The 25,264-nt window shown below is 39.7% G+C and overlaps 2 protein-coding genes across 4 annotated transcripts; one reads left to right on the forward strand and one right to left on the reverse strand.

Annotated features, from left to right (window-relative positions):
* Nucleotides 1-375: 375 nt before the first annotated feature.
* Nucleotides 376-13,594, forward strand: ida (anaphase promoting complex subunit 5 ida). 3 transcript variants are annotated; one of them, XM_028321002.1, is made up of 13 exons: nucleotides 397-549; nucleotides 1,143-1,219; nucleotides 1,419-1,635; nucleotides 1,910-2,043; nucleotides 2,207-2,316; nucleotides 2,664-2,823; nucleotides 3,673-3,857; nucleotides 7,015-7,243; nucleotides 9,137-9,305; nucleotides 9,498-9,686; nucleotides 10,658-11,092; nucleotides 12,644-12,804; nucleotides 13,451-13,594. In XM_028321002.1, exons 1-13 carry the CDS (start codon nucleotides 423-425, stop codon nucleotides 13,568-13,570), a joined length of 2,313 nt encoding a protein of 770 aa, XP_028176803.1. In that variant the 5' UTR covers nucleotides 397-422; the 3' UTR covers nucleotides 13,571-13,594. The 3 variants fall into 3 exon arrangements, with proteins under 3 accessions (XP_028176805.1, XP_028176803.1, XP_028176804.1); XM_028321003.1 differs by having other exon boundaries at nucleotides 9,155-9,305; XM_028321004.1 differs by lacking the exons at nucleotides 12,644-12,804; nucleotides 13,451-13,594 and adding an exon at nucleotides 11,884-12,002 and having other exon boundaries at nucleotides 376-549.
* Nucleotides 13,595-13,670: 76 nt separating this feature from the next.
* On the reverse strand, nucleotides 13,671-25,052 carry IntS2 (integrator complex subunit 2). Its single transcript, XM_028321006.1, has 7 exons — nucleotides 24,763-25,052; nucleotides 24,298-24,671; nucleotides 24,029-24,213; nucleotides 23,574-23,922; nucleotides 23,403-23,475; nucleotides 20,935-21,118; nucleotides 13,671-15,635 (listed from the first exon to the last, which is right to left on the reverse strand). The coding sequence occupies exons 1-7, from the start codon at nucleotides 25,050-25,052 to the stop codon at nucleotides 13,728-13,730; spliced, it is 3,363 nt and encodes a 1,120-aa protein (XP_028176807.1). The 3' UTR covers nucleotides 13,671-13,727.
* Nucleotides 25,053-25,264: the final 212 nt, after the last annotated feature.

Raw genomic sequence — 25,264 nt, forward strand, 5'->3', positions numbered from 1 at the left:
TGTAGGGCTAAATCCACAGACATGATAAATCTCAAAAACGTAGATAGAGCTTCCAAATTCCAAAGCTCTTCCTTCTTGATGATTGAATGATTTTATGATGAGGGACTGAGGGGGAGCACTTCATACTCACACTTTTGTCATGTCAGCGCGATAAGATCTTTGCTTGTGAAAATTATTAAATAAATGAAATAACAAATTTGAAGTACTTGAGTGGGTGTATAACGATTACTCGTTTGAGTCTGATTCCCCCTGATTCCCTAATATAGATATAATATAAAAGGCACAGCTCTAAATCAGCTGTCAACAGTCAAACTTCAATGTCATTGTCATGTCAAACAAAAAATTGTTTGAAAAAAGCGCGGGAAACGNTTGTTTCTGATGTTTGTTTGTATGGCCGGGTATTGTAATTTAAATTTCCTATAATGGATTTAGTAAACGATAATTTAGATTTTGTAAAGTTAATCATCAAAGGACACGATGAAAATATAACGCCTCACAAAATAGCAGTCGTGGCATTTATACGGGAGTATGGGCTTCTAAAAGTCGAAGGTAAAAATAAAACATTGATTCCGTAACATGCGCTATACTGAGCCCCGATTACGGTATTTTTTACCGTCAACAATCCAGACACGCTTCTCGATTCTGCGATACGATTGGTCGTTCAACAGCGTACGTCAGCTGTTTTGACCAATCGTATCGCAGAATCAGAAACGCGTCTGGATTGTAGACGTTATAAAAGTTACCGTAATCGGGGCTCTGTTATATAGTTTCAGCCCTATAACATCCAATGCTGGACAGAGGCCTCCCCCAAGGCTTTCCAGCTTCCACAATGACCGATCTTACGCTGTCCGTATTGTGCTTCCGAGTTGCATAAATACGTAACAATGCAATTGTCGGAATAAGTATTTAGCCGGCTTCAGAAGCGCAATTTATGTCTTTCTTTGATGCTAAAATACCTAAGAGTTTATATATTTCTGCATCTAGAAGCCTTTACGAAGAACCAATCATTTTATCCTCAATGGTTTCAGGCCTGTCTTGTTTAATTTTAAAAAAAATCTAAGATCCTCTTCTGTAAGGCATAATCTTAGGCATAGTCACTAAATAAAATTGTGGTCTAACTAATTTGTGAATTTCTGTTTTAGAGAAACAAAAAATTGATTGTATTGTTGCTCCTAAATATAGAAAAGATTTCTGTATTTTGGCATTGAAATTAATTCAGGTATGTAAAATTATTTTATGAATTTATTGTGGTATGCTATGACTATATTGATTGCCCTGTAAAATTATATGAAATATAATTGGATTATTATTATCATCATGACTGTACACAATTAAAGATAGACAGTTTTTTTTTTATGAAAAGATTCACTCACAAACTATTTGTAATTCTTGTTCTTATATGAAAATAATGTTTACAGTGTCCTGATATGGAATTTAAAGAATTAGAAACTCTTCTAACTGATGGAAGGTACAATTTGTTGAGCGTTCACCTGCAGAATTTTTGTGTTCGACTACAAAATATTTATGTTAATGGCATTAGCGCACTTATGGATTGTGTTACGTCCACCATTGACAAATTGATGATTGAACAGAATGAAACTAATCCATGTGTTATAACCAGATACAGTGTTTTAGGTAAGTAGATAAGATATTAGAAATTGTTGAGGTTAATTCCTTTAAAACCATTTTAAGTTACATATTTAAATGACAACCAAAACTAGTGCAGTAACTTACTCTAACATTATATGGTTATAATACCCATAACACATTATTGTTACTTTATATACTTTATGTTTATATCCGTTGTCTAGTACCCATAGTACAAGCTTTGCTTAGTTTGGGACTAGAAGCGCAGTGTAAAATGTCCAAGGATATTTATTATTTATTTATTTATTTTTTTTACTTTCAGGATTTTACTTGAGAAGAATACTATTGCACTTGGACAAACTCAGTTTTACACAAGTGGTATCACTGTACAAATCATTTTGCTTGTATTACCAAAGAGGTAGACCTGGTTTAATGATGAGATCATTGAGTAAAGAGGTAATAATATTCACTTAAAAAAAATCATAAGGTATACTAAATTAAGTTATTAATTTTTGTGCACATGAATACAACTGTATTGGGCAAGGTATTTTCTATGTGTATTAGTCATGTATTTTTATTATTAGTATTATTATTATTTAATTATGTAAGTAATTTTCAGAAACTCAACAACATGGAACCCCAAGGTCCTACTTCAACATCACCAGCATTGTCTGAAGAAGCTAAACCTACTGAACTGTCTATGAAAATGAATATTATTGACAGAGACAAGTAAGTTTTTAATTTATATGACCTCACCTATATTCATCTCAGCCTACTAATCTTACTTCTTACTAATATTATAAATGCGAAAGTTTGGATGTCTGGATGTCTGAATGTTTGTTATTCATTCACGCAAAAACTACTGAACGGATTTTGATGAAACTTTACAGTATTATTGTTTATAACCCAGAATAACATATAGGCTATAATTTATGACGATCTGTCACAGACTCAATTTCACGCGGGTGAAGCCGCGGGGAGAACCTAGTGTATTATAAGTAATCATATTGTTTTAAGTGGCTTAAGTGGTGATATGTACCAAAAGATTAATGGCAATTTATGTTGAAATATTTCAGCAGTTTTGAAGAGTGTCAATGGTCAAGAAAGCAAGCTGAATTATTTACGGCGCAACAGGCCAATTTGCTCCAAATCAACGAAAGAAAAGCAATGCCACCTCGCCAGTTACAGAAAACTATTTTGCAGATCATAAATGATATACCAGAATATCCAGACATTGTAAGTCTTTAATTCCAACAGTATAAAACTTGAAAGTGCAATATTTATAGCCTGACCAGGAACATAAAAACCCTCGCCATGTTGCGGAAAACTAATGGTACTAATTTCTTTTAATGGCAACAGTAACTGAAAACTTCATTGACATGTCACCTTGCATGTCAGTCTATTGTTGTCAAAGTGTAAACAAACTTTATTTTAAATGTGTGCAATTGATTTTGTGAATTAAATTGCTAAAATATTTTTATAGTCGTGAAAGAAAAGTGGTTCACAATGTGTTAATGTATTTGTCGAAGAGAAATACTAACGGTTCGGACAACATTTTCATTGAATAATGTTTCCGACAAAGGTTGTCAAATTGACTGACAAGTTTATCGTATAGTACAGTCCACTATGAAAATTAGCTGTAGTCTGTTTCAACTACCTATTTTAAAGTTTTTTGTCACTTTCTAAGTTTTGAATTTTATGGAATTGGGAAAGAAGTACCGAGTTTGAAGCGTTCATGAGCAGACATTGCAGTTGAATATTCAAGTTCTGAATTTGATTATTGATGAATAATAAAATAAATCCTACTAGCTCGATTGATGGTTTCATTTAATTTATTTAAACCAGGTTACCTTTAATAATATTTTTTCGGTAATTTATGAAAATATCAAATTAGCCCGTAATCCTGAATCCTGATACATAAATTTAGCCTATTAATTTAACACAGGTACGACTGTACTCAGTGTTGCACTATCAAATGCAATTGAGGCGCCTCTATGCCAGGGTTTTTATGTTCCTGGTCAGGCTATAAAACTAGTTTTTTCAGTAATAATTGATTATTTGTAAAAATATTTTGTAACTTTTCAGCACTTCCTTAGTTTTCTAAACTGTATAAGAATGAAGGAATTCTGTGGAGCTCAAGCTTCTCTGTACAACTGTTTCGATCGCTCGGTACTAAGCGTGTATGGCGGTAGTAACTGTAACGACAGGAACAAGAATTTTCGATATGCTGCTTTGAACCGCGCCGCCATGCACACTCAATTTGGGCATATGTAAGTGTTGTAACGCTGGCGAGAACTGGATTATGATAATGCAGTTGTCGCCACACGAGTCTTGTTTATAATAATAGTTTTCCTTCCCAAAATCACACCATCACAAATCACTGCTGTGAATATGATACAATTTGAAGTGATAAATTAAAGTTCAAAATCAGGATTGTAATCTTGAGCTGTTACTACCAACAAACCACATGATAGTATAGGTGTACCAGAATCTCATGGCAAATGGGGAAAATAAACTTTGTTGAGTGCAATACTGGGGAAATTGGATTAAACGATCTTGATACTGTTTAATTTTTTATTTATGACTAGGGTTACAGGGGGCACAGTGACACACGGGGTACAGTAAAACAAGTTTAATATNCCAAACGGCGTAAACGCTCTTAAGCGTTCGCACTGCCATCTTGGTGCAGTTGTCTTTTCTCAATTTGAAAGCTGCCTGTTGAATTCTTGCAAAAAAACTGATTTTTGAAAGTAATTCGTATCTTTTTTCACGAAATGGTTTTCGATTTTATTAGTACACTGTTTACCAAAGGTATGTATGGCTATTTTTTTAATAATTCTTGCATATTTCTTGTAATATTGACATCAGACGAAGGCCGGTGTTTATAACCTAAAGAATGTTATTATGTTTTTGTGTTATTGAAGGGGGTCATGGGGTACAGTGAAACGGGGCACAGTAAAACATGTTTCAGTGTAAGATAAGTTTTTGTTTTTAGAAAACACCACAATGGTTCGTAACCGGAAAAGAAAAACGGATATAGCGAAGACCTAATGAAGCAGATATGAACTTAAGAGAAGCAGAAAATCTGAAAAATGTTGATTTCAGCACATTGTAAAGGTATTTCAAGAAAAAAAGGAAAACCGAGAAGAAGAGGGACAGGTCGTGCGATATACGCCCAACTACAAAGTGCGAAGAGTGTTAACGGACTGTGCCCCAATCTGTTTCATAGTACCCCTACCCTAGTTTTATTGTACCCCAGATCTGGGGCACAGTAGGTACAACAAAAAATTGATCTCGAAAAAGTGCCAATAAATTTAAGATTACTTAAAGAAACATGTAGTTTGATATTGTTGATTATTAAAGGAATAGCTAATGTAAATTTTCTTGAAAATAGTTTATTAAAATAATAAGATATTTTGTTTCTATGAACAAAAAACGTTTTTTTGTTTCATTGTGCGGATTGTGCCCCACCCTACCCTACTTATTATTTTACTTTATTTTAGTATTGTAATAAATTTTTTACAGTTTGTTTATCTCAATTTGTGTATCTCAGTATTTTTCGATAGTATCCCATCACCATGATCTAGTCTCGGGCCTCGGGATTGCTATCAGCCACCCGGGCCCTTCCGGCCCAGTCCGACCCTGTCTTACCATATTCACAAACATTACTATGAGGTCGTCTCAAAGTGCGCGTGGACGCACAGGGTCACAAGCGAAACAATCACAGAGCTCTATTCAACGCTGTGCGTTCGATTTGCTGCTTCACTTAAGCAAGCATGGTTTGTGAATACGGGTGTTAGCCCCTTCATAAGAACCTGGATCAACTCAGCAGAAAATACTAACCTTTGGAGATGCTACAACATGTGACACATTACCGTTTTGTGCGTTTAAACAAGCGTTACAGATTTGTGCACTGCACAACTCATGACACCAGTGCACAGCTCGCCTAGGGAGGCGCGCGGGCTCAGTGCGGCGCACAGCNCCAAACTACAAAGTGCGAAGAGTGTTTACGGACTGTGCCCCAATCTGTTTCATAGTACCCCTACCCTAGTTTTACTGTACCCCAGATCTGGGGCACAGTACAACAAAAAATTGATCTCGAAAAAGTGCCAATAATTTAAGATTACTTATAGAAACATGTAGTTTGATATTGTTGATTATTAAAGGGATAGCTAATGTAAATTTTCTTGAAAAGAGTTTATTAAAATATTAAGGTATTTTGTTTCTATGAACAAAAAACGTTTTTTTGTTTCATTGTGCCCCACCTTACCCTAATATTAATATAACATGAAGTACGAATGCCTACCTATACATTTTAGGTGTGTGTATGAAGAATGTTGTTATAGGTACATCGGGTTTTTAACATAGGAGTATGTCTTGAAAAATAAGTAAACCGTGTATTACTGTAAATAATTTTATTAAGTATCATACTTGTAACTTATCATTTCATTCAGAACTAGAAAACGATTCTAAGAACTCCACTTGCATTTCTTATTCTTCAATAGATGATCAAGTTAAAGAGGCATTTTTTATCTTTCAGCATTTCAATTACTCAAACTTGCTTGATGAAATCTTTTTCAATTTTCTTTACATGGTCATAACATTTTCACCATTCCTCTGCACCAATGTATGAAGTACACCTGAAAACCCCGATAAAGCAGCTATTAGGTAAGAATAATATAAAAATAAACATAACCCTCCTTCTGACGCAGTTAGGTAATAAACTAAATGTATCAAAACATTTCACTCCAACTTACTGTCAACTCAACGACGCACTTTAAAATCAAAGATTGACTTTGAATTATGCCTTATTTTACAATACACATTGAAAACAATATGACTTACTTGAGCTTTTTCGACTTTTTCACAAAAATAACAAATAGGCATGAAGAGATTACAAAATATCTGCTGCGGCTGACAGATCTCTTGATTTACTTTGACAGGTGACAATAAAGCCATAGACAATTGCCATATGAAAAACACACTTTTCCAATATTTTTGTTTGCCATGAGATTCTGGTACACCTATAGCAATAAATTATTGGGGGCGTTTCGCGGAAAAAAGCGCTTGGAAGCAAAATGGCGATCGCCAAGCGGCAAGCGCTGTCACAGTTAGCAAACACTATTGAAGTGTCCTTGCCGAAAACTGCCGTAGCGATTGGGATTTTGCGAGAGCTTTTTTCTGGGAAACGCACCCATTGTGTCGTACAAATGAGGGCTATCGTTTTTATACTTAACAGTTGGCACCCCTGGCGATTGACAGGACCTTACTCTACAGTGGCGCCATCTTGATGAGTGCAAATGCGATAGTCCTCCTACCACTTTAGCGCTCACCAGTTGGTGCCACTGTCTTCGCTACTAGCAAGTGACAGGACCTTACTCTACAGTGGCGCCAACTGGTGAGCGCTAAAACGATAGCCCTCATTAGGTCGGTAGCAATGGAGGGAGTTCGCGAGGCGCTGGCTGCTGCGCAAGAGGCGGGCGACGGCGCGTGCTTAGCGCACGCGGCGGCGTGGGGCGCCTTAGCGGGCGGGCGCGCGCGGCGGGCGGCGCTGCTGGCCCGAGTGCCGCGCGCGCCGCGAGTGGCCGCCGCCGCCGCGCAACTGATGGCCCAACACGCGGCCGTCAACGGCGCCAGGCCCTCCGAGGTCTTCCAGGTCGGTTCCACAGCCGCCCAGCGGCAGTGCTGGCGCGAATGTACGTAGCAGCTTATTTGTGGTACATTTTTGTTTTTTTTTGCAGTTTTTTTTCCGCACGGCTTGTGCCTTCTGTGTGCTATAGTCTGGTCGCCGAGCACGTGGAATTTTGTCCAATGACCCCAAGCTACCCATCATTATCGCTCGCCCGTAATTATGTTGCTGTTGCGCTCGCACACTCACTGCGTCGCACAGTCGCGACAGCAATATAATTACGCGCGAGCGATAAGGATGGGTAGCTTGGGGTCATTGGACAAAATTCTACGTGCTCGGAGATCGGGCTTTACGAGGGTATACTGAAACTGTTTTTAAATCTGTGATCGCAGTACCTCTAGCGCGAGTAAAGTAGACGAAGCGGCGCTGTTCTGGTTATCATACAATTAATACGATTACCATACCATAACGAGAACGATATTTATTTGTGCTCAGTGTACAGACGACATCTAAAATATTAAATCAGTGTCGATCACAGATTTTATAAGGTTTCTGTATGCCTAGATTGTGTAGAAGATCAGTGTTAATACCTCAACGATCCCAAGTTGCTCGTAGTATGATATTTTTTCTATCAAGACTGGATTGTCGAAGTATTAACTCGTGTTCATGTCATTCGTGAATTTTTTGTCACCATCTACATTGATATACTTTTCCCCTAGCAAAACAAAACGTTATGATACGTTGCGCCTTGTAATAAGGAAGGACAGTCAAATAAAAAAAACTGCTTTGTAGTTAATGATTAGAAGAGATTAATAATACTTATTATTTACTCTTACTAATACGTAAGCCGTGTGGTGACGGCAGAGTAAAATACATTTGTCATCAACCCCTACTCTTCCCACGGGTGTCACAAGAGGCGACTTAGGGACTACACATCAAACAAAGAACGGGCAGCAGCGCTCTCTGAAAAACATCAATCTTTTAAACTGCGATCTCTAACCCGCCTGCCAAGCGTGGGGATAATGGCAAAACCCTCCACTATAGTGGAGGAGGCTCATAGTCCAGCAGTGGACTGTAAAGGGCTGTTGATGATGATGATGATTATTTACTCAGAAAATTGAACAATACATCACCAGGCTGGTTGGGGAAGCCTGAAGTTTCCATATTTCTCCTTTAGTCATCTAGTACGACATCCTTAATAAGCTTTTTAGCATTTAAATTAATTTTTACCTTTTTCAAAAACACTATTTAGTTGTGGCGTCATCCACATCATTTTCAGCAATTCTATTTTGCGCTATAAAGATCGGACCCTAGTAGTCTTTCTACATTTCTATGGTTTTTTATTGCATTTATACATGACATTTATTGTAATGAATTAGCCATTTTATTTCTTAGCTCATAAAGCATTATTTGAATTTATAGTTAAATTATTGAATTTACTATTAATTTCATTATATTTTATAAATTGTTTAAAAAATAAATTTACTTCAACTACTTCTAATATTAAACTGTAAGACCAGGATGTGGAGTCACCGCTGGATTCTCCTTAAAAGGTACCATGGAGTTCAGAATTCCCATTTTTGGTAGTGTTGGTTGTTACTTAATCTATAAGCTCCTTTAAAACTTAAGTAAGCGAGTGGAAAGATCCCGTGCGCACGTATTTCGGAATAAGGTCTCGGCCGGGTTCACTTGATGGAAGTTAAAGTGAAAATGTGGCACAGTACAATGTGGATGGAAACAAAAATGTGTCACCTTGTATAAAGCAAATGCGAAGTTTTTTACAGCTTAGTTTAGAGCTAGTTTCTGTGGGGCTTCCGGCGAATATAATTTTTTGCTTTGTGAAGACAAAAAAATTACATTCGCCCAGCACTGCCTTCTAGTTCTTTCTTGTGAACTGTCAGATATATCAGCCGTGTTTAGATTGCTCGTCATTCGCAGATCATCACTAAGGGGGATTCGTTGAACTACTTGCATTCCATGACTGACTTAACTTTGGCGGGCTTGGCTAACACGGCGGCACTGTGGGCTCTGTATGGGAAAACGGAGATGGCGTCTGTGAGCTGCCAGCTGCTTCTCAATTTGAATACTAGTGAGTATTTATTCTAATTTAAAGTTCGTATCTGGAGGCCTTCGCTAAAATTTACGATGTGCCTAAGGAGGAACAAAAATTATCGATTGAAAATAATAGTTCTTTGCAAAGAACATTCGGTTTTGATTATGTAAGTGTATATTGACTATTCGTCATGCTAGTTGTTCTTAGTTTTTTTTATGGCAATTACAGAGTGCAACGTGGGCAGCAGCAGCGTGTGGCACTGGACGGAGTCGATGGCGACCGCGTGCGCCGGGCTCGTGGTGACGGCGGCGTGGCGGGGGGAGCCCGCGCTGGCCGCCGCGCTCGCCTCGCACCTGCAGCACCCGCGCCTGCTGGCCGTCGCCGCGCGCAACCACGCCGCCGCCGCGCTCATGGCAGGTCAGTGACCCGCGCTCGCTCGCACCTGCAGCACCCGCGCCTGCTGGCCGTCGCCGCGCGCAACCACGCCGCCGCCGCGCTCATGGCAGGTCAGTGACCCGCGCTCGCTCGCACCTGCAGCACCCGCGCCTGCTGGCCGTCGCCGCGCGCAACCACGCCGCCGCCGCGCTCATGGCAGGTCAGTGACCCGCGCTCGCTCGCACCTGCAGCACCCGCGCCTGCTGGCCGTCGCCGCGCGCAACCACGCCGCCGCCGCGCTCATGGCAGGTCAGTGACCCGCGCTCGCTCGCACCTGCAGCACCCGCGCCTGCTGGCCGTCGCCGCGCGCAACCACGCCGCCGCCGCGCTCATGGCAGGTCAGTGACCCGCGCTCGCTCGCACCTGCAGCACCCGCGCCTGCTGGCCGTCGCCGCGCGCAACCACGCCGCCGCCGCGCTCATGGCAGGTCAGTGACCCGCGCTCGCTCGCACCTGCAGCACCCGCGCCTGCTGGCCGTCGCCGCGCGCAACCACGCCGCCGCCGCGCTCATGGCAGGTCAGTGACCCGCGCTCGCTCGCACCTGCAGCACCCGCGCCTGCTGGCCGTCGCCGCGCGCAACCACGCCGCCGCCGCGCTCATGGCAGGTCAGTGACCCGCGCTCGCCTTGGTCCAATTCGCAATTGGTCCAATCGTGAAAAATTTACAAATTCGCGATTAGTCCAATTCGCGATTGGTCGAATTCGCTATTGGGCCAATTCGTTATTGGTCCAATTCGTTTTGGGCCAATTCGTAATTGGTCCAAAATAAAAGGATATTATAAATAACATAATTAGCAATCCGCTCGTGTAACAATTCACCAAACACCAAGCCAGTCAATGTCGTTTCTATATGGTAGAAGGTTGTACTAAATGACTTCTCAAAATTGTCTTTGCATAACCAACCGTTCTCCGGTCCGAATGTAATTTTCACATAACATATTTTCAATTTTTCAGGAAAATGGGAAGAAGCAGAACAAAGCATCAGACAGTTGGCATCATCCGATAGATGGGAAAGTCAATTACTGAAAGCCGAAATGTATTTCCTAAAAGGAGACTCGACTGAGGCGCTTGAATCTCTTCACGACATTTTAGATTTCTGCAAGACAGAAGACGACAGCTTACACTACATGTCTTTAAAACTGAAGGCTATGATTCTTATGTCTCAAGTACAACATTCATTTAGCAATATCCAGTCAACTAATATCATGTTATTGAACGAGGCCGTGTCTTTGGCTAAGAAATATCATTTGCACTATTTGGGTGCGACAGCAGAAATGCATATAGCCAACGTCCAGCTGAACATGGGCTGCGCCAAGAATGCGTTGCTGCTGATAAGAAAAGTGCTGCCGGGGATTATGGCGCATGGGAGCGCTTATGACTGTGCCAGAGGTAATTGGTTATTTAAGTAGCTTTATTTTACTAAACGCTGTGACAGCTGACGGATCTACGATTTTTTCTAACCAAATTATCGATAGAATAAAACATGCGCTTTGTTATTATACGAGGAGGCGACTTGTGAAGCATTTTTTTTGTAAGGGGGCGTATCGAATGCGTTAAAAATATTAAAGATTTTAGTTCTTGAAAGTTTCCGCTGGGGGCGCTGTACAATCCGTCATACATGTAATGAACATTATGAATAAATTTCTTATTCTTACATTTAGGCTGTGTTGCATCACTTAACTTTAACGCTATCCAGTGCTTTTTGTATGGAGTTTGACCGATTTTTGACGTTTGTCAAAGTTAAAGTAGATGGCAACCCAGCCTTAATGTCACTTTTTTATACAGTCTATATCGAATGCGTTTACGTAAACTCATACTACGCCCACAGACTGTTTTAAAAACTCATGTAACGTCCAGCGCTCCTGCTGTACACCAAGTGCCGGATCGCGTCGGCGCCGGTGGCAAGCGAGGCGCGCGCTCTGCTGCTGCAGTCGTGCTCTATTGTTATTTATTTGTTAAGACTTAGGCTGGGTTGCACCATCTTACTTTGACTTTAACAAACGTCAAAAATCAGTCAAATCCATACAAAAAACACCGGATAACGTTAAAGTTACGGTCAAAGTTAGGTGGTGCAACTAAGCTTAAATGTCAGTTTTTATTCGGAATTATTTTTATAAAATATTAAGTGAGGGACCCATATAGAAGTTATAACGTGGACAGACTATTTATTTAACGTCCAGCGCTCCTGCTATACACCAAGTGCCGGATCACGTCGGCGCCGGTGGCGGGCAGGCGCTGGTGTTGCAGTCGTGGTCATTTATTTGTTAAGACATTTAAATTGTAGTTATTTATTCGGCATTTTCTTTATAAAATATTAGGCACCCATATGGAATCTATTACATGGTCATTTACGTCAAATGCATTTAATATCGACTGCGTAAAAAAGTGTCATTAAATGTATGACGGATTTTACAGCGCCCCCAGCGAAAACTTTTAAGAACTATAAAATCTTTATATATTTTTAACGCTGTCGGTATCGAATGCGTTTGACGTAAACTCACACTACGCGCACAGACTATTTTAAAAACTCATGTATAGACCCAATACAGTGAACTGTCCCACTCATGACATTGACAGGGGGGCGCCACCAGCGCCAGTTGAATCAATCCATGAGTTTGGTAAGACAGTTCAGTGTAGATCATCTTTAACGTGCAGCGCTCCTGCTATACACCAAGTGCCGGATCGCGTCGGCGCCGGTGGCGGGCAGGCGCTGGTGTTGCAGTCGTGGTCATTTATTTCATCATCATCATCATCATTTCAGCCATAGGACGTCCACTGCTGAACATAGGCCTCCCCCAATGCTTTCCATGTTGATCGATTGGCAGCGGTCTGCGTCCAGNCCTTTAAAATTGTATTTTTTATTCGGCATTTTTTTTAGTTATTACGCTTATGAAAGCTATAACATGGTCAAAATATTTTAAAAACTTATTTAACGTGCAGCGCTCCTGCTATACACCAAGTGCCGGATCGCATCTGCGCCGGTGGCGGGCGAGGCGCGCGCGCTGGTGCTGCAGTCGTGCTGCGACGCGCTCGACACCGTCAAGAAGAACTTCGCCAGGGTCTGCGCGCACTCCCGCCTGCTGCAGACCTGGTACTTGCAGGTGAGATAGCGCATTTTGAAAATAATAAATAACTTGAAAAAATCGAACTGCCTAAGGCAGGAATTGAACCCACGACCTTTCGCTTGCCGGGCGACTGCTCTTCCAACTGAGCTTTATTTTTTTCAAATTAGTTTGAGATGCAACTCTTAACGCTCAAAATTAAATAACGAGAAGGCTCATGTTGATAATGCCGATTTTGTAAGGCGTTCAGAATCTTTTCTAAGTCCACCGCACCACAGAGTAACCGTGTGGTTACGGTTTGATGCAAGTGTGCGAGAACTAAGTTTCTGAACTATTAGGAATTTAGGACTGGTTCAGACCATAAAGTTAATATACCTAGCGGAATAGAGCAACAAAGAACTGAGCGAGCGAGATGTCACAGCAGCAACACTGTGATAAAAAGAGATGCGTGATGCCGTCACCGTCACGTCAAACAGAACCATTTTTTGCAACTATTTGACAGTTCAGAGGCACGCTGAAAATATTAGGCTAAACAAAAATGTATAACTGATGTGCTGTCGACTGTACCTACCTACAAAACGGCTATTATATTACCAATTTTTCACTATTTACGCTAATAATTTTCTAGGCAGCATAGGCGATGCGATACGCATAGAACTAAAATGAATTATGTCGAATTTTTCAGGCGCAACTGTACAACGACATCGGCAACCATGCTGCAAGAAACCAGTGTGCTTGGATGTATAGACAACTAGAAACACAGAACCCAGTAGAACCATCGAATACCTTATTAATAATGTATTGATATCAATAAATAGTTGTAAGAAGCACATTTCGTCTTTTAAATTTTTAAAGTAAATACCAACTTATCATACAGGGTTTGCTAAATAAAAAGGGAATTGGCCTTATTTAATACTTTAATGATGAAAACTTATGATTATGTATTCATGGAGCTCTGATATTTAATACAATTTATCGTTCAAAAGAGCTTTATCTATAATTTCAGACATGGTTAACTTTATATCTCTGCATAAAACCTCGGCAACTAAAACTTTTGAATCACTTTCCTTTTCCGCACTCACGTACGCTCCTTCTCCTAATATTGGAGTGTCGTTCCAACAATGGCCGAGAGAGGCTTGCGATTCGCATATTCTTCCAAGTTGCAGCAGCAAAGAAGTGATGTCATCTAACAAAGATGGGAAAGCAACACAAATTCGAACAAGTGATTTTAAAACCGGCTGGAATAACTCTAAACGCAAGTCACATGGCAACACTGATAAAAGCGTTGAAAGAGTGTTCACGCATAGTCGAGCAATTGACATTGCTTTAGGTAACGCATACTGTATTGACAAGTGAGACACAAGGTCGACGGCGAAGATTTGCTTTTCTAATGAAGCTTGACTTAGAAGTTCAGGTATAAAATCCAAACAAATATGCATAGATGGGATTCCCTGGACGGTGACTGGTAGCAATTCACGAGGGTATCCTTGAAAATGTACCAATTTTGCCAATGAGGGCTCAGAAATGAATATTTGATGAAGAAATGAACAAATAATGCTTCGCACCTCTCGCAAAGACCACATCAATTCTGGTTTCGATTTGTCCTCTGATGTCTCTAAACAAGCTTCCAACAAAATTTGTAAAGCGGCACTCTCTTGGGCGGCCACAAGAGCATTCTTCAACTCTTCTCTCTCGGCATCCGACGTCAGCTGTCCGCTTTTTTCCAACAAGGGTTTATCTAATAGATGCCGGCTGAGTTGACTCCTTGAAGCCGCCAAGCTAGCTTCTAAGATTCTCAATATTATTTTCAGAATTGGACCACATCTAAACACTCGTATGTCACAGCGAAGTACTTGTAAAGGATCCAAAAGTACATTTTCTTGGGTTACTATAACATTGCCGTTAAGGTCCAATAGAGCATTTATTGTCATTATCCAAAGACATCGCGGCAATACTGTATTGAGGCGTAACCAAACTTCACGATAAAGCTCCTGGATATGTCGCGGTACTTTGTCTCCCAATACACTTTTGAAATATTTCACGAATACTTCGGCAAATGGCCATATGTCGGTTGGATTTTTACTAAGCATAGCCTTCAAAATTTTACCAGTCTTATACGGGTTTTCGTCGATGCTGTTGAAAGCTTCGTTGATAGCGGTTTCTGTCAGATTGATATCAACTTGAAGGCGGCAGGATCCGAATACTTGGTCATCCATCCAATCGTCTACGAGAGATAGCTGAGGGAAATGTGTCGCTAACAGACGGAGCAGAGGACTGAAAAGGCACCCATAACTCAACTGATCTTTTTGGGCTTGATGTAACAGATATTTTATTGGAAGTTCAGATAAAAACGCAGCAGAGTAACTTTTAACTTTTCTTCCATTAGCGATAAGGGTTGCGGCATTCGCTAGTCTGACATCTTCGTATAAGAGGAGGTAATAGATGAGTAAAAGTTGAGAGGCTAATGTGGGTTTCTCTATGTCAATATCAATCGGTGTTTCACCATTTTCAATTTCCATTGGGTTTACAGGTTTATTCTGATCATCGAAATTGGCACCAAATATAGAATTCCTGAAAACTTTCCTGATTTCTTCTTCAGTTATTGGTTTGTTAACATATTCGTTGGTGCCTTTGTTATTGATAATAAGAATGGAGTTCACATAGACTTCAACAAGAGCAGGCATAACAGGATGCAGAGGTGCTATACAGTTGCAGATCTGTCGATAAATCCATGTTTTTATGGTGACTTTATGTTTCGAGAATGCTCTTGACTTGAGCAACTGGTGGATACAGTGAACTGGAAGGTATCCAGGTATGTTGCTGTTGAGATTTGCTGTGACTGGGACCTTTACTGCATGAGCTGTTACCACCTGAAAATATTGACATATGTACATTAGCAACAATATTTAAGCAAGGAGAATGACAAAACAGGCCTTGACATTGTGAGAGACTATTCAATGAGGGTTTTCGCGATTGAAAAATCCGCCAGATGGCAATACGTAGAAGCGAGGTCCAAATGCTGGTGGATTTTGACATATCTGTCAATGTCATGTCAAAAATAACCAATCATGCAGCATTTGGACCTCGCGTCTACGTATTGCCATCTGGCGGATTTTTCAATCGCGAAAACCCTCATTTACAGTAACATAACATGTCCCTAAAAGGCAGTGTTTCTTAACCTGTGGTCCGCGGACCTCTGGGGGTCCCGCAGCTTTATCTATGGACCATTTTAGCAATAAATAAATGCCACCAAGTCTCGTAAATCCCGAAATGTATTTCTGCTTTTTTTTACTAAGGGGGTCCTTACTTGATTTCCTAAGGATCTATAAGAAAAAGGTTAATGCCCGTTTTCACCATCAATACCTAATTTTTAAGTGACCCCTGTTGTGGTGAGAACAATGCCACATCACTAATGTCGTGTCACCTCACTAGCGGATACGGAAGTGAACCACTCTGCTGTCATGGAGGCGGGCAGGTGTGGTTGTGTATTATTGTAGAAAACGCTAAATACAGTTTAATGCTGAAGAATTACTTCTTTCCTTGAACTCCCATATTCCACAATTGGTTATGGGCCCAGACACGCGTACGCGTGTTGGAGTTTAAGGGAAAGTGACTATAAAACTAGCATCTTTGTCTGAAGTGGCGCGGCGTGGGTTGGTGTGGGTAACCTGTTTTCACACGAGGTGGTGCGGAAATTAAGCTGTTGGGAAGGTTTCCGAAAATCAAGATCATGGAGGGTCGAGCGGAGCAGCGTATGATGCTGAATGGCAGAAATTGGGGGGCATGGAGGTTTCAACTGTCCGTGATACTAAGGGCTAAGAAGTTGTATGATGTGGTCATTGGCAGCGAGCTACTTAAGGAAGAGGATTCGAAAGAAAAACAAGCATGGTATGAAAAGGATTACAAAGCACAGGAGATCATTGTAACAAGAGTTGAGGAACAGGTTATGACGTATTTGTCGTCCTGTGTGACTAGCAGGGAAATGTGGCAAAGGTTATCTGCTTTGTATGAGCCCTCATCGCAGGTCAGTGTGCATCTCGTACAACAACGTTTCTTTAACTTAACCTTTGAAGAACCAATGATGAACTTCATTTCAAAACTGGAAGAAATAGCTAACCAGCTAAGAACGTTGAACGAACCACCATCAGATAATATGCTAATTACCAAGATTTTGATGTCTTTGCCAGAGAAATATAAACACTTTGTAAGTGCTTGGGAGTCGGTGCCTGCGTGTCAACAAAACCTAAAGGAACTAACCTCAAGATTATTGATTGAAGAAGAAAGAAATAACCAAGGGGAGTCTACATCATCTGCATTTGCGACCAGAACCAAATTCAAGGGAAATGGCAACAGTGATAGAAAGTGTTTTGTGTGCGGCAAAGTTGGACACATGAAGCGTGACTGTCATCAGAAAAAGTGCTATCGTTGTAACAAAACCGGCCATATGGCTGCTGAGTGTAACCAACAAGTAAAGTGTTATCAGTGCAACAAGTCTGGACATTTGGCTAAAAACTGTAATTTATCTCAAAATAAGTTTAAAAATGCATTCATAGTTCAAGAGCCTAAATTACATATTAAAAATAATTTGGATTTCATAATGGATTCAGGAGCTAGCGAACATATGACATATAATAAAAGGTTTCTTCAGAATTTTTGTAAAATTGATAAAAAGGTAATAGTTGGGGATGGGAAAAGGTTAAATGTTGAAGGCATGGGGGACATACATTTGTTGGCTTACAATGGCTCAGAATACATACCTTCTGTCATGCATAATGTGTTATATGTGCCTGATTTAAATGTGAATTTATTTTCTTTGGTTAGTGCTGTTGACCATGGCTACATGTTATCATCAAGTGAAAACTATTGTAAATTTCTCAAAAATGGATCAGTTATGGCTCAAGCTAAACGTGTAGGAAGTTTGTATTTAATGGAATTTAAGATTGAAAGTAACTCTGATCAAAATGACTGTAATGCTTTATTAAGTTTGTCCACATGGCACGAAAGACTAGCCCATCAAAATTTTAAACATGTCAAGGAAATATTAAATAAAAATAGTGTCAAATATGAAGGGCAGATTGATCAATGTCGGTCTTGTATACAGGGCAAGCAACATAGGTTGCCTTTCTTTAGCAGTGAGAGCCGTGCTGAGCGACCAGGAGACTTGGTGCATGCAGACTTATGTGGCCCGATGGAGACAAGATCTTTAGGTGGGTCTTCATATTTTTTATTATTAAAGGATGACTACAGTAACTACAGGTTTGTGTATTTTCTTAAAAGTAAGTATGAGACGAAAGAGAGAATATGTGAGTTTCTTGAGCAATTTGAAAATGAGTTTGAATGCAAGGTGAAAAAGTTTAGATCGGATGGTGGTGGGGAATTTAAAAACAGGGAGTTGGAAGGGGTGTTTAAAAGGAAAGGAATTTTGCATGAATGTACTGTGGCGTATACTCCAGAACAAAACGGTAGAATAGAAAGAGAGATGCGAACAATTGTAGAATCAGCTAGAACTATGATCATAAATGCGGATGTAAGCAAGGAGTTGTGGGCTGAGGCTGTGAGTAATGCTGTGTACACAATAAATAGGACAGGTTGCAGTAGCCAGAAAGGTAAAACACCATATGAACTAATTTATAAACGAAGTTTTGACATCAATACATTAAGATCTTTTGGAACTGAAGTATACACTCACATCCCCAAACAAAGAAGGCTAAAGTGGGATTCAAAAGCAAAAATGGGTAGGTTTGTCGGCTATGGAATAAATACAAAAGGTTATAGGATTTGGTTTGAAAATAAGAGAGATGTTGAAACTCATAGAGATGTTGTTTTTGTGCTAGGAATGAAAAGAAATGAAGATATGGAAGATAACAGGATCAGTCAGAGGGAGGGTGACATAGAAGAGGTGTGCCATAGCGATGATGAGGAGACAATGGGAGAAGAGAGTGAGAATATAGAGAATCATGAGGAAATGGAAGAGAAGGAATATGGAAATTTACCGGAAGAAATAACAAATGTTGATGAAGAACAAGAGAGAGAAAGAAGATCTGAAGTGGGTGCTGGTCAAAGGAGATATGCGGACAAGGACGAGGAATATGAATCAGAAGAATGGCATAGCCCAGATGAAGCAAGGTTGGAGGAAAGGAAAACAAGGAGTGGCAGAATAGTAAAAACCCCTCAAAGGTTGAAAGATTATGAGGTGGGATTGACGGCACAAGGCGAAGAAGACTTAACGTATGAAGAGGCAATAACTGGGAAGGATAGTAAGGAATGGTTGGAGGCGATAAATAGGGAGCTGCAAGCACTGAAAAGTAATAATACATGGATAGAAACGGATTTACCTAAAGGTCAGAAGACAATAGACAGCAAGTGGGTTTTTAAGGTGAAGAGAACTGAAGGTATCTATAAGGCAAGATTGGTCGCTAGGGGTTTTAAGCAAGACAGTAAGTTTGATCATTCTGAAATATATGCTCCAGTAGCCAAGCTACCAACTTTACGTATCTTGCTGGCTGTAACATGCAAGTATGGTTTAGATATACAGCAGATGGATGTGAAAAGCGCTTTCTTGTATGGAAATATAGAGGAAGAAGTATATTTGGAAAAACCAAAAGGTATGGAACAGGATGGAAAAGTATTAAAACTTCAAAAATCATTGTATGGACTGAAAAAGTCACCGAGATATTGGAATGAAAGGTTCAATAAATTAATGATACAGGAAGGGTTTCATCGTAGTAACTGTGACTATTGTTTATATTACATGCCAGGAAAAAGATTTTATGTACTATTATACGTAGACGATATACTTTTGATTTCAGAAAATAGTAAACAAATTGAAAAGCTAAAAGAAACACTTAAGGAAAACTTTGATATGAAGGACATGGAAGGAATTTCTAAGTATCTAGGAATCAACATTAAAAGGAATGAAAAGTCAATAGTAATTGATCAGATAGATTATTTGAAAGAAATTTTGAAGGAATACAAGATGGAAGAATGCAAGCCGGTTAGTACACCTATGGATCCTGGAATGAAAATTGAGAAACAAGATTATCAGAATGAAGAATTGACAAGAAAGTGTAGAAAGTTAGTTGGAAGTCTTATGTATGCTATGTTAGGTACTCGACCAGACTTGTGTTATGCTTTGGGTTATTTGAGTCGTTACCAAGGTTGTGCAAATGAGGATGTATGGAAGGGTTTAAAAAGGATTTTAAGATATATAAAAGGAACTTTACATATGAAATTGGTTTACAGTATGAACGGTGATGAATGTTTGGTTGGATACACAGATGCAGACTGGGCAGGAGATCAGGTTGACCGGAAGTCTACATCGGGCTACATAATGCAGTTGTATGGGTGCACGGTCTCATGGTCGTCCAGTAAACAACAGTGTGTATCATTATCTTCAACAGAAGCTGAGTATGTTGCTTTAGCTAACGGGATATCTGAGGGTTGTTGGATTATAAACTTGCTGACAGAAATTAATTTAAAGTGTAATCAAATTGTTATGTTTGAGGACAACCAATCTGCCATTCATATTGCAAAAAACCCTGAACAACATAAAAGATTGAAGCACATAGATTTGAAATATCATTATATTAGAGATAGAGTTGAAAAACAAATTGTTATTCTAAAATATATACAAAGTGAAAAACAAATTGCTGACATGTGTACTAAGCCTTTGGCTAAATCTAAATTTGAAAACTGTAGAAACAAGGTAGGATTTTGTAAAATGTAGTTTTACAAACTAGGCCCTGAGTTGCATCATAATTTATTTGGAATTTGATACTTTAGTTATGGTTAGAGAGGTATGGTGCAGCCCGGGATGAGTTTTTTTTTTTTTTGTAAGTGTATTAACATTTAAGTTAGTTTGAAACTTTAATTGTTTGTTGGAGATGTGTCATTGAGGAAGGGTGTTGTGGTGAGAACAATGCCACATCACTAATGTCGTGTCACCTCACTAGCGGATACGGAAGTGAACCACTCTGCTGTCATGGAGGCGGGCAGGTGTGGTTGTGTATTATTGTAGAAAACGCTAAATACAGTTTAATGCTGAAGAATTACTTCTTTCCTTGAACTCCCATATTCCACAATTACCCCTATGGTAACAAATAACAAGAATTTTGTTTACATAGGGGTCACTTAAAAATTAGGCATAAGCCTGGTCGAAGATGTGCTAACCTGTTCAGTGAAGATCTCCTGCGTGAAGGCCTGCTTGATCCTGGTGAGCCCGTTGGGGCGCACGGGCACGCGCATGCCGAGCGTGGCGCACACCAGCTCGCCCACCGCCGGCAGCTGCCCCGAGTGGAAGTGGATCGCTATCAGCAGCAGCATCTCTCCGAATGACGCTGTCACTTCCGAATTACTGGAAAATAACACAAATTGTTATTTATACTCATAGAGAGATGCCAATTAATGCGGTAAGTTCGAAACTCAGTATCGCATTAGAAATTCACACACAAAGTAATCAATATACAGGGTGTCCCAAAAACAATGGATAACCCTGTAACCATCTATAGGCCTCGCCATGGTCTCCCTAACGTCCAATTTTGACCCTAGTAAAAATATCACCGTTTTCAAGATTTTTAAGTTTTTGTGCATTTTTAGAAAATTGCCACCTGCGATTACTTTTTCTCATGCCATTTCAACAAATGAGGATACTTTTCAATTCAGTTTTTTTCCTTATCACAAGGGATAGTTGGGCTATCAAAAGAAAAGATTAAAGTTCAACAAACTAGTTTAAAAGTATGAAAATTTTAAGAAATTGCAGAGAAGAAGGAAAAATTAATTCATTGTCTTGCACTTTTGATCAGCCGTCGTGTAAAAAAAATGTAGGAAGACCATAGTGCCCATTACCTTAAAAACTTCCTTGGTTAATTGAGATTCTAAAAAGGTATCACAAGCCTATGTATTCTGTATTATTTTTATCTTATGGCTACTTGAATAGCAACTAGTATGAAAACTCCAAAAATAAGTTTTTCTCGTAATAGTTAAACTACGACTGCATAGTGGCATTAAATACAAATGGATAGTGTAGGAATTTTAATAAAGCAACATTTTGTCATCATCATCATCATCATTTCAGCCATAGGACGTCCACTGCTGAACATAGGCCTGTACCTCAATGATTTTCATAATGACCGCGTAGTAGCGGCCTGCACCCAGCACCTTCCTGCTTACCTTTGAGGTCGTCGGTCCACTTTGTAAGTGGACGTCCTACGATGCGCTTTCCGGTACGTAGCCTCCACTTGAACCCTGTTGCCCCATTGGTCGTCCGTTCTGCGTTTTTGTGATTACTTAATTTTTGTTTTAAACCTTATAAATGTGCCTATAGACAGATACCCGTGATAATACACGGCTCGGAAACGTGGATTTTTTGGACAGCGTGCTATGGAAGGGGCTATGCTCGGGTTTCTTCACGAAACCGTATCAGAAATTAGGAGATCCGTAAACGAACTAAAGTCGCTGACATAGCTCGACGGATCAGCAAGCTGAAGTGGCAATGTGCAGGGCACAGTAGTTTGCAGAACTGAGGCAGCAGGGTTAAAGTGGAGGCTACGTACCGGAAAGCGCATCGTACGACGTCCACCTGCAAAGTGGACCGACGACCTCATAAAGGTAAGCAGGAAGGTGCTGGATGCAGGCCGCTACCAAGCGGTCATTATGAAATCATTGGGGTACAGGCCTATGTTCAGCAGTGGACGTCCTATGGCTGAAATGATGATGATGATGATGATAAAATGTTGCTTTATTAAAATTCCTACGCTAAAAATTATCCATTTGTATTTAATGCCACTATGCAGTCCTAGTTTAACTATTACGAGAAAAACTCATTTTTGCAGTTTTCATACTAGTTGCTATTCAAGTAGCCATAAGATAAAAATAATACAGAATACATAGGCTTGTGATACCTTTTTAGAATCTCAATTAACCAAGGAAGTTTTTAAGGTAATGGGCACGATGGTCTTCCTACATTTTTTTTACACGACGGCTGATCAAAAGTGCAAGACAATGAATTAATTTTTCCTTCTTCTCTGCAATTTCTTAAAATTTTCATACTTTTAAACTAGTTTGTTGAACTTTAATCTTTTCTTTTGATAGCCCAACTATCCCTTGTGATAAGGAAAAAAACTAGATTGAAAAGTATCCTCATTTGTAGAAATGGCATGAGAAAAAGTAATCGCAGGTGGCAATTTTCTAAAAATGCACAAAAACTTAAAAATCTTGAAAACGGTGATATTTTTACTGGGGTCAAAATTGGACGTTAAGGAGACCATGGCGAGGCCTATCGATGGTTACAGGGTTATCCATTGTTTTTGGGACACCCTGTATGTGCTCATTATCTACTGCGGTATCAGTACTCAATCTTTAAATTATGACGTCGCTGCTGTCATCATTGCTGTTATGAGCAATGTGTTCTGTTTTTGGGCATATTGCTGCGACACCGGCCCCGCCCCCTTGTCACGTCTCCCTTTAGTTTCTGTGATCTGTGGTAATACTGATAGTCCCAATAGCTTGTTTTAAGAGTGGGTTCACCACCATAGTCCAACAAACGACGAGATTCGAATTTCGAACTACCGACCCTCGAAACTGCAGTCCAACACTGTCATCATCAGGCCATTGTCGCCTATACAATAACTTCTACATACCTTTCAAAATAAGCTTCCTCTTTAACCAACCACTGCACCCATTCTATTGCCTTCTTCTCATGTTCAGGAGCAGCTGCAAACAAAGATAAATAGCATATACAAATAAATAAATTTGTTCAGTACATCCTCAAACTAATGATGGGTATTAAAGTTAATTTGCTATAAACTTACACATTAGGGATGGACAGGCTAAAAGCATACACAAACTCAATGACACAAAACGGACACCAGCTGGAGTTGGTGGAGGTTTTTGTGTCACTAGTCTCAATAGTCCTGCTACTTCATCATCTTGGAATTTTATACCAGCAATGCCTCTGAGAGCACAGTAAAGTCGCAACAATGCAGAGGCCTCTACTCCTGCTGTGGCATTTTTCAGTCTGTTCAGCAGATCTTGGCGTAATTTTGTTAAAGCCAAATGACCATCTCCTTTTCCTCTTTTATGTGAATTTCTCAAGAATGTTGCAAACCAGGCTCTGGTTGTCTGGTCAGAACCCAGTAAAAGACCAGACATGAATGACACCTGTAAACAACAAATTAAAATTTACAACATAAAGATAAATAAATAGGAGCTGTAGGTACATACATTTCATCTAAAATTTTATCTGTAACATTTATACAAGACATACCAAGTCATCCTGGTGATGAGTCAGAGTAAGAGTGATGATCAAGGATGGCAAGCGGGAAGCAAATGCAGCTTTTGATCGCACATAAGCTGCTATGTATGGACAAGCATCACATAGAGACATAAGAGCTTTAGCTCTCACTCCTCCTTCTTCACCCCTCTCAGAATTCAAAACCAATGATTCTGCCACTGTAAAAAAATAAAAAGGTAATATTTTAATACAAAAATATTGCAATCATATAAATATCAAAGATTATACAATCCATTGCTTACCTTCTTGTAACATATCTGGCATATTGGCCACCACCCAAGATATTATAGTTGGTCCTTTATTGACATGAAGAAGTACTTCAACAACATCACAAATATTGAGTAAATTCGAAAGTTCTGCAAGACTTATACAAATCACATCTGTAATTTCTTCCAAATAGATGTCATTATCAAACAGCTCTGACGGTTTGATGCCACTATCAGAATTGGAACTCCTGTTTTGATTAAATTCTGACAGTTGTGCTTGCATCTGCAAGATTTCAGAGAGTACCAGCCTCACACGTCGAGTTGAATCTGATTGTTCGAAGTCACTTGCAATACCATTGACTATACTCTGGACCAAAAAGGATTCAGTGCATTGCGAGCCGCTTTTTTGTCTGCAATTTAAATAATGATTTAGAATTAATCTTTACAACAAATAAAACAAATAATATGAATTTTGTATTGCAAGGTACAATAATAGCTTACCTCATTTGTTGCTCTTTCTTCAGATCTACTTCCAAAGCATGAAACTCTATTGATAAAAGCGACACTATAAAGTTGACCAGGTCGATTCCAGCTAGTAATGTTAGGACATCTTTCTTGTTTTCAGCACAGTAATTGGTTGTATCCAATGGAGTTATCAATGCCATTCGAACTAGACATGGTATAACAGGTCTTATTTCTTCAGGAGGACATGACATAAGCGTTTCTATATCAATATCTTTTATTGCTTTGAAGACGTGGGGTTGCACAGGTCGCATAAATGTTAAATCCATGTTTATAGGTTATGTCCTACGTATTGTTAAATCGAAGGAAACAAAGATATTTTCACGATTACATTGCACCCTTTGTACCGTGCTCAACACGCATTATCATTTTGTAACAATAACACTTTAAAACAAATTAATAATAGCATTGAACACCTTTGAGAAATAGTATTTTGACTTTTGACGTGTTTTGACGACAGCCGACGCCTTTTATTTTACCG

This window comes from Ostrinia furnacalis, unplaced genomic scaffold, assembly GCF_004193835.3.
Source record: "Ostrinia furnacalis isolate ACB-3 unplaced genomic scaffold, ASM419383v2 OfSCF7464, whole genome shotgun sequence".
In the NCBI taxonomy this organism is placed as follows: domain Eukaryota; kingdom Metazoa; phylum Arthropoda; class Insecta; order Lepidoptera; family Crambidae; genus Ostrinia; species Ostrinia furnacalis.